General features: G+C 51.6%; 1 protein-coding gene across 1 annotated transcript; it reads left to right on the forward strand.

Annotated features, from left to right (window-relative positions):
* The first annotated feature begins 246 nt into the window (after nt 1-246).
* On the forward strand, nt 247-14141 carry LOC308183955 (uncharacterized protein). Its single transcript, XM_080570563.1, has 19 exons — nt 247-985; nt 1785-1999; nt 2193-2253; nt 2411-2506; nt 2671-2835; nt 2954-3079; nt 3306-3526; nt 3840-3874; nt 3975-4349; nt 8886-8948; nt 9425-10122; nt 10996-11210; nt 11404-11464; nt 11622-11717; nt 11882-12046; nt 12165-12290; nt 12517-12737; nt 13035-13069; nt 13177-14141. The coding sequence occupies exons 1-19, from the start codon at nt 368-370 to the stop codon at nt 13446-13448; spliced, it is 3864 nt and encodes a 1287-aa protein (XP_080426689.1). The 5' UTR covers nt 247-367; the 3' UTR covers nt 13449-14141.
* Nucleotides 14142-15085: the final 944 nt, after the last annotated feature.

Raw genomic sequence — 15085 nt, forward strand, 5'->3', positions numbered from 1 at the left:
TCGTGCAAGGTGGTTTCCAACATGTCATAAAATTATGAGAGGCCACTTAGTCACTGAGACCTGTTTCGATGTTCTTGTGCTTTTATTCACTTCTATATTGCAGGGTGTGTTTCTAGGCAGGCCCAAATATGGTAAAGCTACACTGAGAAGCTGTCAACAACACCATGCTGATGAAAATAATAAATTGGTTTCCACCTTCACACCCAAGCCGCTCCAGCCCACCTCCAGAAGCGGATAAAAGGGAGTGCCTGGAGTCGTGGAGCCAGAGAAGACTGCGCGCACTTCTCTCTGCATTCATTCCTCAGCAGCACAGCTCTGTTGTTCTATCTGCCCATCTTGACTTTGACACCACTTGGAAGAAGCAGCCATGTCTCGGCAGTCTGTCTGCAGAAGCTTTGGAGGAGGGAGTAGAAGGGGCTACAGCTCTTGCTCTGCCATCGGTGGTGGCTTTGGAGGAGGCAGCAGGAACAGAATCAGCTACAGCTCATATTCCTCAGCCAGGGGATTTGGAGGTGGTGGACAGTGTGGAGGGTTTGGCAGCAGGAGCCTCCATAACATGGGTGGCAGCAGAAGAATTGCCATAGGTGGATGCTACGGTGGCGGAGGCTATGGAGGCAGAATGGGTGGCTTCGGTGGAGGCTATGGAGGAGGAATGGGTGGCTTTGGTGGAGGAATGAGTTGTGGAGGAATGGGTGGCTTTGGTGGAGGAATGGGCGGTGGTGGAATGGGCGGTGGAGGAATGGGTGGCTTTGGTGGAGGAATGGGTGGCCCAGGAATGGGCGGCTTTGGTGGAGGAATGGGTGGCCCAGGAATGGGCGGCTTTGGTGGTCCCGGCTTCCCTGGAGGCATCCAGCCAGTGCAGGTTGACTCAAGTCTCCTACGGCCAGTCCATGTTGAGATTGACCCCCAGATCCAGCAGGTCAAAAACCAGGAGAAGGAGCAGATCAAGACTCTTAACAATCAGTTTGCCTCCTTCATTGACAAGGTGAGAACTTAGGACCATCCTTGTGTGGACGTGGGCTTTTTGAACAACTTTCCCATGGTGTGGAAAGGGAATTTTTTTCTTACCAAGTTTGATGGTACGTTTGACAGTACTTGATAAAGTTGCAAGAATGATGCCATTGCAGCAAGTTGTAATTAAGGTCTTATTAAGTAATACTGAACAATAGACAAGATTTTCATGCTAATGGAAGATTAAAGACAGTATCATCAGGACATTCTGTAGATTCTCTTGTCCAGTAATATCTTCTGCTTAATTTATAGTGATTCAGGGTAAACTCATCATCATGTACTTAGCTGTTCTAAGAGTTCTCATTACTGTAATTCAATTCGATGAAGCTTTTTTTTCAAGGAACTCATCCTTTTAACATATGAGTGTTAAATACCATTCAAGTGAACTTGGGTTAATATAATTACAAATAGAAACCAAAGACAGAATCACTTGTAGAAGAATATACCAGCAGTTAGATGAATCAGTAATTGCTTTCTTGACTTCACAATTGCTGAGATGACAGTAATGTCCAAACCGGATGTCTTGGAGAGAGTGCAACTTATTTTCCAATTGGCAGCAACTATTTATCCCAAAGTGAGAACTTCAGAAAGGCTCACAATTTAAAAATGCCTGTGAAACATCAGGCACTTTAGAAGCTTGGAGCTTTGAGTTGGCCACAGTTCATTTGAGAAATGATTCTGTTGGCCTCCCAAAGAAGCGGGAGGTTTGAGGAGTGTGCTGCCTCCCAGGATCCCAGGGTGCGTAACTTACACAAGCCTCCGTGGGCTTTCAGGTGCGCTTCCTGGAGCAACAGAACAAGGTGCTCTCCACCAAGTGGGAGCTCCTGCAGCAGCAAGGGCCCTCAGGGCCGAGGAAGAACCTGGATGTCCTCTTTGAGAATTACATCCAGAACCTGAGGAGGAGGCTCGAGTCTCTAGTGGGACAGAGGGGAGAGCTGGAGTCGGAACTGCAGAACATGCGGCAATACGTCGAGGAGTACAAAACCAAGTAAGTGTCGAGACAGAGCGAGGAGGAAGGAAGCAGCAAGGCAGGAGAGCAGGGCCAGCCTGCGGGTGCCTGCAGTGTCTTCCCTCTGCTTGGGAGCCCTCCAGAAGGGGATCGGAGGGTTCTACGCAAGGAAGGGGGGGTTCTGCTGGTTGAGCATTGCAGGAGCCTCAGCTTGCCTTGTCTCCTTCCACAGGTATGAAGAAGAAATCAACAGGCGCACAGCTGCTGAGAACGAGTTTGTGGTGCTGAAGAAGGTGAGTGCCAGAGGCAGGAGAAGGGCGGTGAGCTGGAGGCAGGAGGCTGTCAGGAGGCAGCACTGGGACAGGCAGCTGCCAGTAGCAGGCCCTGGCTGCCAGCGGCCCCTGGGCAATGGGGAGAGGCTGGTGCCCATCTGCATGATCTCTCCTGCAGGATGTGGACTGTGCCTACATGACCAAAGTGGAGCTGGAAGCCAAGGTGGGAGCTCTGACCGACGAGATCAACTTCCTGAGGTGCATCTATGAGGAGGTAAGAGCCTGTCCGAGCTGCAGCGAGGTGCGGGGTGAGTCCAGGCACCGAGGGCAGGCGGGGTGCCCGTGGGGCCTGGGAGAATCTCTGGGGCTGCCGGAACGGCTGCTCTGCGCTGCCCTCCTCTCCTGCCACGCCGAGGCTGACTCCAGTGCTGGTTGCAGGAGCTGGCTCAGATGCAGACGATCAGCCGGGACTTGTCTGTGGTGGTGTCGATGGACAACAACCGCCACTTGGACCTGGACAGCATCATCGAGGAGGTCAGGCGCCAGTACGAGCAGATCGCTCAGAACAGCCGGGCTGAAGCTGAGGCTTGGTACCAGAGCCGGGTGAGTCGGCAAGAGCCAAGGCAGCTGGGGCAGTCTCTGCCCCTCCATGGAGCACGGGGGATGGCTCAGTGCTTGTGAGGTTGTCTCATTGATGGGTTGTTTGTCTCGGTGCTGTCAGTATGAAGAGCTGCAGAGCACTGCTGGCAGGCACGGGGACAGCCTGCGCAACACCAAGATCGAGATCCAGGAGCTGACCAGGAATGTCCAGAGGCTGCGGGCTGAAATTGAGAGCGTGAAGAAGCAGGTGGGTGTTGCTGAGCGTCTCCTTGGGTTCTGCCATCAGTCTGGGTTGTGGGTGAGCTGGCTGGTGTGCTCAGGGCTGCAGGAGGGAAGTGCAGCCACTGAAATGCAGCATCTGTGGAGGAGACTGCTTGCTCCTCCACAGTTTGTGCCCTCCAGTTTGCCTTTTGGGCTACTAGGGTGGAGGGTGTGCAGAAGGGGACTGAGGAAGTGCTCTTGTCCTTGCTCAGAACCAGCAGCTGCAGGCAGCTATTGCTGAGGCTGAGGAGCGGGGTGAGATGGCTCTGAAGGATGCCAGGAGGAAACTGGAGGAGCTGGAATGTGCCCTGAGCAAAGACAAGGAGGAGCTGGCTCGCCTGTTGAAGGAGTACCAGGAGCTGCTGAACATCAAGATTGCCCTGGATGTGGAGATTGCCATGTACAGGAAGCTGCTGGAGGGAGAGGAGAACAGGTACCATTCTTTCTTTGTGTCTATTTGACTGAACCATTCTTGATAGACTATTCTATGTGTGGGTCGGGTCTTCTCATAACCCACTGGAGATTAAAGTCATATTTTAAACATGCTTTAATTCTTAGCCCTAATCAGAAATGTTTTGCATATTTCTTATAAGAAGTTTTACTTTAGTGTTGCTTATTTATGTTAAGAAATAATTGGGAAAATCAAAAAGAATTTGGAAAATACATACAGTAAATAAAAAAGGAAATTCTCAGCTGAAGAAGCTTGCACTTCCAGTAAGACTAACTGGTACTGTTTCCTTTTTCAGGCTTTGCAATGACGGCATGTCCAACGTGAATGTCTGTAAGTATCCTCAGGTGTTTCCTTGTGGAGTAGCAGTGGGCTGTGTATTTTGGAGAGGCAACCTGCCACGGCCCATGCATAACCTGTGCTTGTCTTCCAGCTGTAGTAGGCAGGACCACCATCTCTGGAGGCCGAGGAGGCATGGGAGGAGGCTTCGGCGGCAGCGGCATGGGAGGAGGCTTTGGCGGCAGCGGCATGGGAGGAGGCTTTGGCGGCAGCGGCATGGGAGGAGGCTTCGGCGGCAGCGGCATGGGAGGAGGAATGGGAGGAGGTGTATGTGGAGTAGGAGGAGGCTTTGGAGGTGGAAGCTCTGGAGGCAGCTGTGGCATGGGAGGAGGAATGTACAGCGGAGGCTTCTCCTCTGGAAGTGGAAGGATGTGCGTGTCTGGAGGTGGCAACTTCAGCTCCGGTGGGGGATCCTCCTCCGTCCGGAGATGTGTCACAACCACCTCCGTCAAGTCTTCAGGAGTAAGGTTCTGAGCCCTGAAGCCAGATCGAGAAACAAAAGAAGCTTCTCCTCCCCTCTCCTGGCAGCAGCCCAGCCTCCTTAAATCCGACTCCGGTATCCCGCAAGGAAACGAACTGTGTCCCTCTTGGCCCACCACGTACCCGCTGCTCCTCCGGGCTCCTTCGCAGGAAGGGAGCCTCGTGGCCGTGCCACGCTGCTCGCTAGCCCCATGCCCAGCGATGAATAACTGAGCAAAGAAAAGTCTCTCATGCGGATACCCAGTGCGGAGAGCTGATTTAAAGGAGGGAAATGCTCTGCCTTTCTTGCTGCCTTGTACATTTCTGGCTGCCTTGTGGCAAACGTGTATAAAAACACTCTCTGTGCCTATTCCGTCAGGTTGCTTCCTAGATGGCCGTATCCCCGGGGTGCTTCTGCATGCAGTACATCCTGCTGCTTCCATTCACTTGTGCTGCGGGGCATGGCAGGCAGGGGCAAGTGGACTCCTCCTTTGGCAGAGCCGGGGAGCGAGCAGCCTCTCTGCAGGCAACCAGAGGGACAAATCGTCCCGGGGCGAAGCACCTGGGCAGCTTTAGGTGCCCGTTGTCCCCTGCTAGACGCAGGAGCGCTCTCTCGAGCTGTGGCTTCGGGCTCCACTTGCCCTTGCTCCATGGTACCTGCTGACACCTCCTACCCGCGTGGACTCTTTGCAAAGAGAACCAAGCTTGCTTTTCTGTGCTAGGCCCGCTGTGACATGGAACCAGATGTACTGTGCCCCCCTCCTTTCCTTTCTGTGTGTGATATGTCCTTGGGATGTTGCCATTCTCAATAAATTGCAGAGAACATTCATGGTGTCTGCTCGTCACTGCTTTAGAAGTCTCTTCTCCGTAGGATTGCTGCTGGGGAAGCGACATGGTGGGAACCTGGGTTGTGCTCAGCACGTCATGGCCGTGCCGTGAGGGCCTGGCACGTGTCCAGGTGTGGGGGACTCTGCCCTGCGCTGCTGTGGCCTCACCTTGAGCACTGGGCGCAGGTGCCACAGTATGAGAGGGCCCTAAAACTATCAGGAAGCCTCCAAAGGAGGGCGATAAAGAAGGTGAAGGGTCTGGAGGGGAGGGTGTGTGAGGAATGGCTGAGGTCCCTGGGTTTGTTTGGGCCAGAGCAGGGGAGGCCTCATGGAGGCCCGCAGCTCCCTCACAAGGGGAGGTGAGGGGCAGGTGCTGAGGTCTGCTCTCTGGGGACAGCGACAGGGCCCGAGGGAACGGCGTGGAGCTGGGACAGGGGAGGGTCAGGCTGGGTGTTAGGGAAAGGTTCTGCACCCAGAGGTGGTCGGGCACTGGGATGGGCTCCCCAGGGACGGCACCGAGCTGCAGGAGTTCAGGAAGCGTTTGGAGAATGCTCTCAGACATAGGATCTGATGTTTGGGTGCTCTTGTGTGGAACCAGGAATTAGACTAAATTATCCTTGTGGTTCTCTTGCAGCTTGGGATATTCTATGCTATCTCTGGATATATATTGATAAAAGCTTATTGACTTTTATCAGTCGTAGCATTGCCTGAAAATGCAAGTCCACAGCTACCATGGAGGGGGGTTTGGAAGCTCAATTCAGAAACCATGCAGTAAATGGGAACAGGCAGGAGCACTGTTCCTTGTAGCCTGATAATGGAGGAGTGCAGGAGGCTGGAAAGGTTTGGTTAGATCCTGATGTAGCCTCATCCTGTGAATCATGTACTGTCAACTCCACAGTGCAGGTGCGCAACAACAGGCTAGCCCTTGCCTGTTGGGTTCAGCAAACTAAGGCACTCGGTACCCTGCTAGCCACGTCACAGGTCACCCATGTTCTGCTGATATACAAACTGAGACTGACCTAGAAAGGGAGTTTATTTGTCTCTTTGATGTCAGATTCTCGGAGGATGTACAAAAGAAGCCATACTCAGGGTATGCTGAAATCAGGAACAGAAAATTATGGGCTTTGTGCAGCAACACTGGCTGAGCATAATGGCTAAACCAGTGGAGATTCAAACACATTGACACATGATGGAAACAGGCAGCGGCAGGGAGGAGCAGACATCAGATCAGTCTGTTGTTGAGACTTCATTTGAGTTTCCTGCCTTGGAGTGGACTTTGCTAAGTGGCAGAGGAACATGTCAATGGTAGAAGACTCGTGGTCAGAGGGGGGAGGCCACCTCTCCAGCTGCCTGGGATCATGGGTATGGACACTGGCCAAGCAGCTGGCCTGAGGCCTACAAGGCGGCGGTGGCCAGGCGGGCTGCACAGCTCGGTGGCCTGTGGGCACCAAAGGATAATCCGTGCCGACTCATGGCCATCACGTCCTCACCGGCTGTCTGAAAAGTCAGCCGAGACTTTTTGTGCCTCGTCTCTGCATTGAGAGCTAATGGGAGAGATTTAGTGTGGTGCGAGGGGGAGGCCGGGGAGCAGGAGGTGGGCAGAATGCTGATGTTTTTGATCTGCACTGTGCTTCAGTGCCTCCACCGCAAGAAGAGATCAAAGAGCCAGAAACCACTTTCAGTAGTGGTTTGGGAGTCCCACAGCAGTCTGCTGTGAGCGGCCAGTGTCCCTGTAGCAGGTCAGGAGGGGCCAACCTCGGGAGAGAGCCACTCGAGGCAATGGGGAATGGTTAGAGGGGTCTCAGAAGAGGGCCTTGTGCTCCCTCTGGGGAGCAGCAGAGCAGCGGTAGAGCTGGCAAAGGTGGCCTTGTTTGGCACCCAAGTGAGAGGATGGAACGGCAACACCTCTGAGGAGCTGAGCCTCTGCCAAGAGCATTTTGGGTTTGGCCTGGGGCAGAGTCAACTGCTTTGGTGCTTAATTGGAGCGCTCGGTTTCCTTTCAGCCTTAGCACGGGAACACAGCATTGTGGGCATTGCTGTGAGGAGTGATGGTGGCATTCTTGTCTATGCCACCGCTTGAGTTTCATGCCAGAATGTCTTTGCTGTGCATGGGCTGAAGGTGCAGCTTGGCTTGGTCCACAGCCTGGCACTGCATCTACTTTTTCTGCAGAGTTTACGTTTTGCCTAGTGTTGACGACTTTTGCTGTGCACAGCTCCTTGCGTAAGAGATCAGAAGGGATTGCTGGAGCCCAGGCTGCCTATCGAGTTTCACCTGGAGGAGGCTGATGCGACTCCAGGTCTGGAATAATCTACACATCTTGTCTGAAGACGTCAGAGTGACTCAATCTGGGCGTCTTATCTGTATGTGCTGAATGTGGTCAGCATCCAGGCATTCGGCTGACTTGACAGATTTTGCCCCTGGTTGTGGAGCCGCCATGTGGGATGTTACAAGCACCTTGTGCTGCCTACTGAGAAAAGCATCTCCCGTGTGTGTGGTAATCTGGAGGAAGGCCATGAGAAGATATGACCTGTTTTTTCCTGATGAAAAACTGAGCTACCTTACGTTTCTCTGGAACTGCACCCAATGGACAGGAGTAATGGATTGCAGCATGAGGTGGAGGGCTTAATTATCTGTCCTGGAATAATGACCAAGGAATGCATTCATTTCATTCAAGCTGCTTTTGAAAGAGGAGGTGTCTCCTCTCTGATTGCTGCCCTTGGCCAAGTGTTCCTTGGGTCCCTCAAGGGTAACGTTCTCCACGCTGCTATGCCCTCCTGCATGAAGAGGCTGCGGAGCCAAGCATCCTCCTTCTTGGTGGCATTCAGTGGCATTTATGGTTTGGATTCCTCTAGCTATTCTGTGAGCCAGTTTTCCTAGGGCTTTCAAGTGTCTGTGGCTGAAGGCTGATACCTACTGATATTTTCAAACAACATTTTGTTGTTGTACAAGTCCTATAGAAGATTCTGAAAACTCAAACACACAAGGTGTATATTCCAGCTTGGGAGGTTAAACATAGTATAATGTTGGACTGCTGAAATGTTTAGGGGGCTATAAAGTATATTTCCTTTGACATTTTTGATGATTTTTTGAGTTAAGCACTAGGAAAAGATATATACATATTTTTTTCTTAAGGTTTATACACATAACTAAAAAGTGTATTTGATTAATAAGACTCAGAAAGTATCTCCAAAATGTCTTTCAGGTGAATTTCCTATGTCATAGCTGGATAATTTGTAGCAGCAGCTGGTTTCTTAAAAATACAGTTTTCTAAAATGAATTTAGTCAGAGTCTCCTCTCCCCCAGAAAAGTTCCTCTGGTCTCATGTGTCCTTGCCATAGGTCTTAGAATACATTTCATATTTTCAGCAAAGAAAATATTGCACCTCTGGCTATTTAAGAAAGCATCAAAGCTTCTTCAAACTTTCACATGCCCCTTATTTAGAAATGATCAAATATGATGAACTCAACCTGATCCTTTATCTACCAACTTAAGTAAAAAATATTATTTTCACAAGTCATTGTTATCCTTGCCCGCATTTCTCTGCTTTATTTCTGTCTTCATTCATCATTACCACTTCTAGCGTTGAGTGTCCTTCCTCTCCTCTGCAGGTTCAGCAGACCCTGTGCCTGTCAGAAAAGCACAAGGAAGGAGCGTGGCCATCCATGTTCTCTACTTCATTGTGCACTGGTGCTCAGAGTCTGGTTCTCGGTTATCTCAGGCTCCGAGAGACACATTCTGCGGGAGTTTGCCCTTGAAGCAGGCACTCCCATCCCAACCGATGGTGAGCGTGCTCTTAGGAGAGGAACTAAGCCCCTCCTTTCTGGATAAAAAAGAAATGCTGACTGTTGTTAAATGTTAATGTGTGGTATTCTTGCTTTACACTGGGAAACTGCTTTTTGGAAAGCCATCAGCAATTTTCCATATAAGAAGGAGATTCAGGGTGTGCTTGGGGGGATTGTGAAAGTCTCATTCTAGCTGATTTTCACCAGAATGCTTGTTTGACACTGAGCTTCCATGCAGCAGATCCAGATCCAGATAATCTGAAAAATTGCTAAGAATGGATAGAAAGGTAGGAGGAGGGAAGAACATGACTACATCACTATAAAACATATTTTTCCAGATGCCGCAAAGATATGAGAGTCCACTTACTCATTGAGACCTGTTTCAATGCTCTTGCTCTTTTATTCTCTTCTGCATTGCAAAGCGTATTTCTGGGTGGAGTCAACAATTTGGCAAAAATCTGTTAACCGCACCAAGCTGATGAAGACAGTAAATTTGTTTCCTCTTCACGCCCATGTAGACCCAGCCCACCTCCAGAAACAGATAAAAGGGAATGCCTGAAGCTGTGGAGCCAGAGAAGACTGCACACACTTCTCTCCACATCCATCCCTCAGCAGCACAGCTCCGTTGGTCTCTCTCCTCGACTCCACTTGGAAGAAGCAGCCATGTCTCGGCAGTCAATCTGCAGAAGCTTTGGAGGCGGAAGCAGAAGGGGATACAGCTCTTGCTCTGCCATCGGTGGTGGCTTTGGAGGAAGTGGGGGCAGAAGCAGGATCAGCTATAGCTCGTTCTCCACATCCAGGGGAACTGGAGGCGCTGGACGGTGTGGAGGTTTTAGCAGCAGGAGCCTCCACAACATGGGTGGCAGCGGAAGGATTTCCATGGGTGGCTCTTATGGCGGTGGATATGGATGTAGAATTGTTGGCTTTGGAGGAGGCTATGGAGGAGGATTTGGCAGCATTGGAGGAGGTGTCATTGGTGGAGGAATAGGCAGCTTTGGTGGCCCTGTGAGAGGTGGTCCTGGGTTCCCCGGAGGCATCCAGCCGGTGCAGGTTGACACAACCCTCCTGCGGCCAGTCCATGTTGATATTGATCCTCAGATCCAGCAAGTGAAGTGCCAGGAGAAGGAGCAGATCAAGACTCTTAACAATCAGTTTGCTTCCTTCATTGACAAGGTGAGAGGCTGGAACTACGTCTGCTTGGGATTGGGGTCTCTGAGGAACTTTTCTGTGCTGCAGAGGAGGGACCTGCTCAGTGTTGGCAGGTCTGGAAGGCTGGCAGTGTTCTCACTGAGTCCTGCTAAGGAAATGTGAAAATTTTACATCTGCAGTGAGGCCAAAGGACTTTCTCTAGGGTTGCTTGACCCAAATCCTTTCTTACCTTTTGTCTCTAGCCTTTTCTGGGGAGTCAGGCCAAAGGGATCATGGCATACCTGGTTATCCTAAGTGGTTTTTAAGCCTGTCTTTTTTCAAAGGTAGTTTCTTCTCAAGAAACTTAGAGAGTAGGAATGAAATTTCAGTTAATTCCTGGCAGTTCCTTATTTTGGTTCACACACTGATCAATGTCCTTTAGATTGTCTGTACCGGGAGAATATTGCTTGTCACTGTGCTTCATAGTCTGTTTTAATATAGGGCATATGTATTGAATGCTTTTTGTGCCTTCTATGATGAATGTTCTCCAATACAGAGATACGTGGGATTTCATTCATTATAATGCAGACAAGAAAGGATCTAATGCTTCTGCAAATTAATATGTCAAAATTTGCAATTGGAGCTGTTAGTATGGAATCTAAACATTCTTATAGACATTCAAAAAACAATAAATATAGGAGCTGAAAAGAGAATAAATTCAAGAATAATAGAAAGAGAAGTGGAGGAAAAAGGGAGGAAATTTCCTCCTGGAAAAATGGTTTTCAACCAGCCATTTTTTCAGCCAGCCATTTCGTCATTTGAGAAATGATTCTGTTGACCTCCCAAAGAAGCGGGAGGTTTGAGGAGTGTGCTGCCTCCCAGGCTGCGTAACTTACACAAGCTTCCGTGGGCTTTCAGGTGCGCTTCCTGGAGCAACAGAACAAGGTGCTCTCCACCAAGTGGGAGCTCCTGCAGCAGCAAGGGCCCTCAGGGCCGAGGAAGAACCTGGATGTCCTCTTTGAGAATTACATCCAGAACCTGAGGAGGAGGCTCGAGTCTCTAGTGGGACAGAGGGGAGAGCTGGAGTCGGAACTGCAGAACATGCGGCAATACGTCGAGGAGTACAAAACCAAGTAAGTGTCGAGACAGAGCGAGGAGGAAGGACGCAGCAAGGCAGGAGAGCAGGGCCAGCCTGCGGGTGCCTGCAGTGTCTTCCCTCTGCTTGGGAGCCCTCCAGAAGGGGATCGGAGGGTTCTACGCAAGGAAGGGGGGGTTCTGCTGGTTGAGCATTGCAGGAGCCTCAGCTTGCCTTGTCTCCTTCCACAGGTATGAAGAAGAAATCAACAGGCGCACAGCTGCTGAGAACGAGTTTGTGGTGCTGAAGAAGGTGAGTGCCAGAGGCAGGAGAAGGGCGGTGAGCTGGAGGCAGGAGGCTGTCAGGAGGCAGCACTGGGACAGGCAGCTGCCAGTAGCAGGCCCTGGCTGCCAGCGGCCCCTGGGCAATGGGGAGAGGCTGGTGCCCATCTGCATGATCTCTCCTGCAGGATGTGGACTGTGCCTACATGACCAAAGTGGAGCTGGAAGCCAAGGTGGGAGCTCTGACCGACGAGATCAACTTCCTGAGGTGCATCTATGAGGAGGTAAGAGCCTGTCCGAGCTGCAGCGAGGTGCGGGGTGAGTCCAGGCACCGAGGGCAGGCGGGGTGCCCGTGGGGCCTGGGAGAATCTCTGGGGCTGCCGGAACGGCTGCTCTGCGCTGCCCTCCTCTCCTGCCACGCCGAGGCTGACTCCTGTGCTGGTTGCAGGAGCTGGCTCAGATGCAGACGATCAGCCGGGACTTGTCTGTGGTGGTGTCGATGGACAACAACCGCCACTTGGACCTGGACAGCATCATCGAGGAGGTCAGGCGCCAGTACGAGCAGATCGCTCAGAACAGCCGGGCTGAAGCTGAGGCTTGGTACCAGAGCCGGGTGAGTCGGCAAGAGCCAAGGCAGCTGGGGCAGTCTCTGCCCCTCCATGGAGCACGGGGGATGGCTCAGTGCTTGTGAGGTTGTCTCATTGATGGGTTGTTTGTCTCGGTGCTGTCAGTATGAAGAGCTGCAGAGCACTGCTGGCAGGCACGGGGACAGCCTGCGCAACACCAAGATCGAGATCCAGGAGCTGACCAGGAATGTCCAGAGGCTGCGGGCTGAAATTGAGAGCGTGAAGAAGCAGGTGGGTGTTGCTGAGCGTCTCCTTGGGTTCTGCCATCAGTCTGGGTTGTGGGTGAGCTGGCTGGTGTGCTCAGGGCTGCAGGAGGGAAGTGCAGCCACTGAAATGCAGCATCTGTGGAGGAGACTGCTTGCTCCTCCACAGTTTGTGCCCTCCAGTTTGCCTTTTGGGCTACTAGGGTGGAGGGTGTGCAGAAGGGGACTGAGGAAGTGCTCTTGTCCTTGCTCAGAACCAGCAGCTGCAGGCAGCTATTGCTGAGGCTGAGGAGCGGGGTGAGATGGCTCTGAAGGATGCCAGGAGGAAACTGGAGGAGCTGGAATGTGCCCTGAGCAAAGACAAGGAGGAGCTGGCTCGCCTGTTGAAGGAGTACCAGGAGCTGCTGAACATCAAGATTGCCCTGGATGTGGAGATTGCCATGTACAGGAAGCTGCTGGAGGGAGAGGAGAACAGGTGAGACATGCTGTTATCTCAGCCTGACCAAGGTACTTCCTCTCCTTGGGGCAGACTGAGGCTTCCTCATCTCTCACAACCCATATAAACTTGGTTTCTGATTTACTCTCAGTTTTTCCCAAAGTTTTTTTGGCAAAAAAAAAAAAAGAAAAGAAAAACACCACAGGGACAATATCCTACTCTTATTGACTGTCTTTAGAAGAAGCAGGAAATAAATGAGTTACCTGGGAAACTGCACTGAGCTAAAGTGCTCTGTGTCGTGTCAGATTGACATCTTGCATTCCTTTCCCTACACAGGCTGTGTGGAGACAATCCAGCCAACGTGAATGTCTGTAAGTACCCGTGCTTCCTCTTCTTTGCAGAATGGCTTTTATCCTGGGTTTTGTGAGGATTCCCAGGCTGTCACTTCATGCACAGTGACACTGTCCTTCTCTTGCAGCTGTGGTAGGCAGAACCAACATTGCTGGAGGCAGAGTTGGTGGCTTTGGTGCCGGCAGTGGCATGGGAGGAGGAGTATGTGTGGTTGGAGGAGGAAGCATCGTCGGAGGCAGCTGTGGAGTGGGAGGAGGGATGTACAGCGGTGGCTTCTCCTCTGGCAGTGGAAGAATGTGCAGCTCTGGAGGTGGCAGCTTCGTTACTGGAGGTGGATCCTCCTCAGTACGGAGATGTGTCACAACCACAACGGTCAAATCTTCAGGTGTAAAATACTGAGTCCTGACCTCAGTCCCTCAAAGGAAAGAAGCATCTCCCAACCTCAGCCAGCGGCACAGCCCCTTGTATCCAGAACCGGTATCCAGCAAAGAAATGAACTGTTTCCCTCATAACTTCCTTAAACCATTCTGCCTCCTCCCCAGAGGGAGATTTGCAGCAAAACACCACCCTGTTGGCACTGCCTGCCTCCTCTCTGTGCTCCACCACTCTGCAGGGATGAAACATTTACAGCCCCATTAGGAAATATTTTCCTTGCGGATATCTGTCACCGGAGAGTTCATCCAAGGGCCCTACCTCCCTTGCTGTGCTCTGCTGGCTGAGCAGGAGTGTGTATGAATCTGCTCTTTCCTTTCACTTCTCAAGGTCTCTTTTTCAATGGCCTTGTTCTCCTTGTGCCTTCTGTGTCCTGCATGTTGCCCACATGCTTGTTTCAGCTGTATCGGGAATTCATGTAAGCAGAAGAAACGTGGTAATGTCTCGTAGTCAGATTTAGGAGTGAGAAGCAGCTCCCTGGAGCATTTGGCAGCTTTAATATTTTATAGATTCTTTTCCCTCTTCTCCTTCACAGCTGACGTATGCAAGGCCTTATTGCAAATCTTCTGTTACGTGAATTTGAATGCGTTGTTGCTTTCTACCAATACCCCATTTCCCTGAGTTCTTTCATTACCAATAAACTGCAGACAGGTGAAAAGATGTCTTTGTGTTGTGTTATCATTAAGCATTCCCGAGGGGGGGGTCCCGAGGGGCAAGAGATGTTGTTCTTTGCTATAGGAATAGCAATGCAACAGCACAGTGTGGGGTCTGTCCTACGGAGCAAATGCGGAGCACACTGTCCAGCACGACATCAGGGGGACTTGCAGGAGGTGGCCTGTCCCCAGGAGCTGGGGAACCCCATGGCCTCTGTCTCTCAGAACCCCTGGGCCCCCAGGCCATGAAGTTCCCAGCCAAAGGCAGAGGGAGGAAGCTGGACCTTCTCCTCACAGAGAGCCATGCGGCAGCATCCTGCTCTTCCCCAGCAGACTGTGTCTCCGCAGGGCAGGAGAGCCATGGGTGTAACACGAGGAGGACACACGTGGATTGAGCACGGCCTTTGGGATGTGGTAGTTGGGATGTGGTGGTTTGAACGTGGCAGTTGGATTGGGGTGGTTTGCACATGGCCGTTGCGATGTAGGCATTGGAGAGGGGACATTTGAACAGGGCCACTGGGATGCGGCAGTTGGACTTTGATAGTTTGAAAACAGTCTTTGGGATGTGCCATTTTGAACATGGCCACTGGGACAAAAGAGGGCCAACTAAAAGAGGGTAGATTTAGATGAGATATAAGGAAGAAATTCATCACTTAGGGGGTGCTGAGGCACTGGAACAGGTTGCCCAGAGGAGCTGTGGATGCCCCATCCCTGGAGGTGTTCAAGCCCAGGTTGGATGGGGCTTGGAGCAACCTGGTCTGGTGGGAGGTGTCCCTGCCCATGTCAGGGGGTTGGGATTAGATGATCTTTAATGTCCCTTCCAACCCAAACCATTCCATGATGCCATGATCCTTTGGTGGTTGCCTGGAACTCCCACCGCACACACTGGAGGCCTCAATGGGGGAGGACACAAGAAGCAGACCAGCAGCGGGTGGCCAACTCCCCAGTGAA

This window comes from Anser brachyrhynchus (genome assembly GCF_964034855.1).
Source record: "Anser brachyrhynchus genome assembly, chromosome: 29".
NCBI lineage: Eukaryota > Metazoa > Chordata > Aves > Anseriformes > Anatidae > Anser > Anser brachyrhynchus.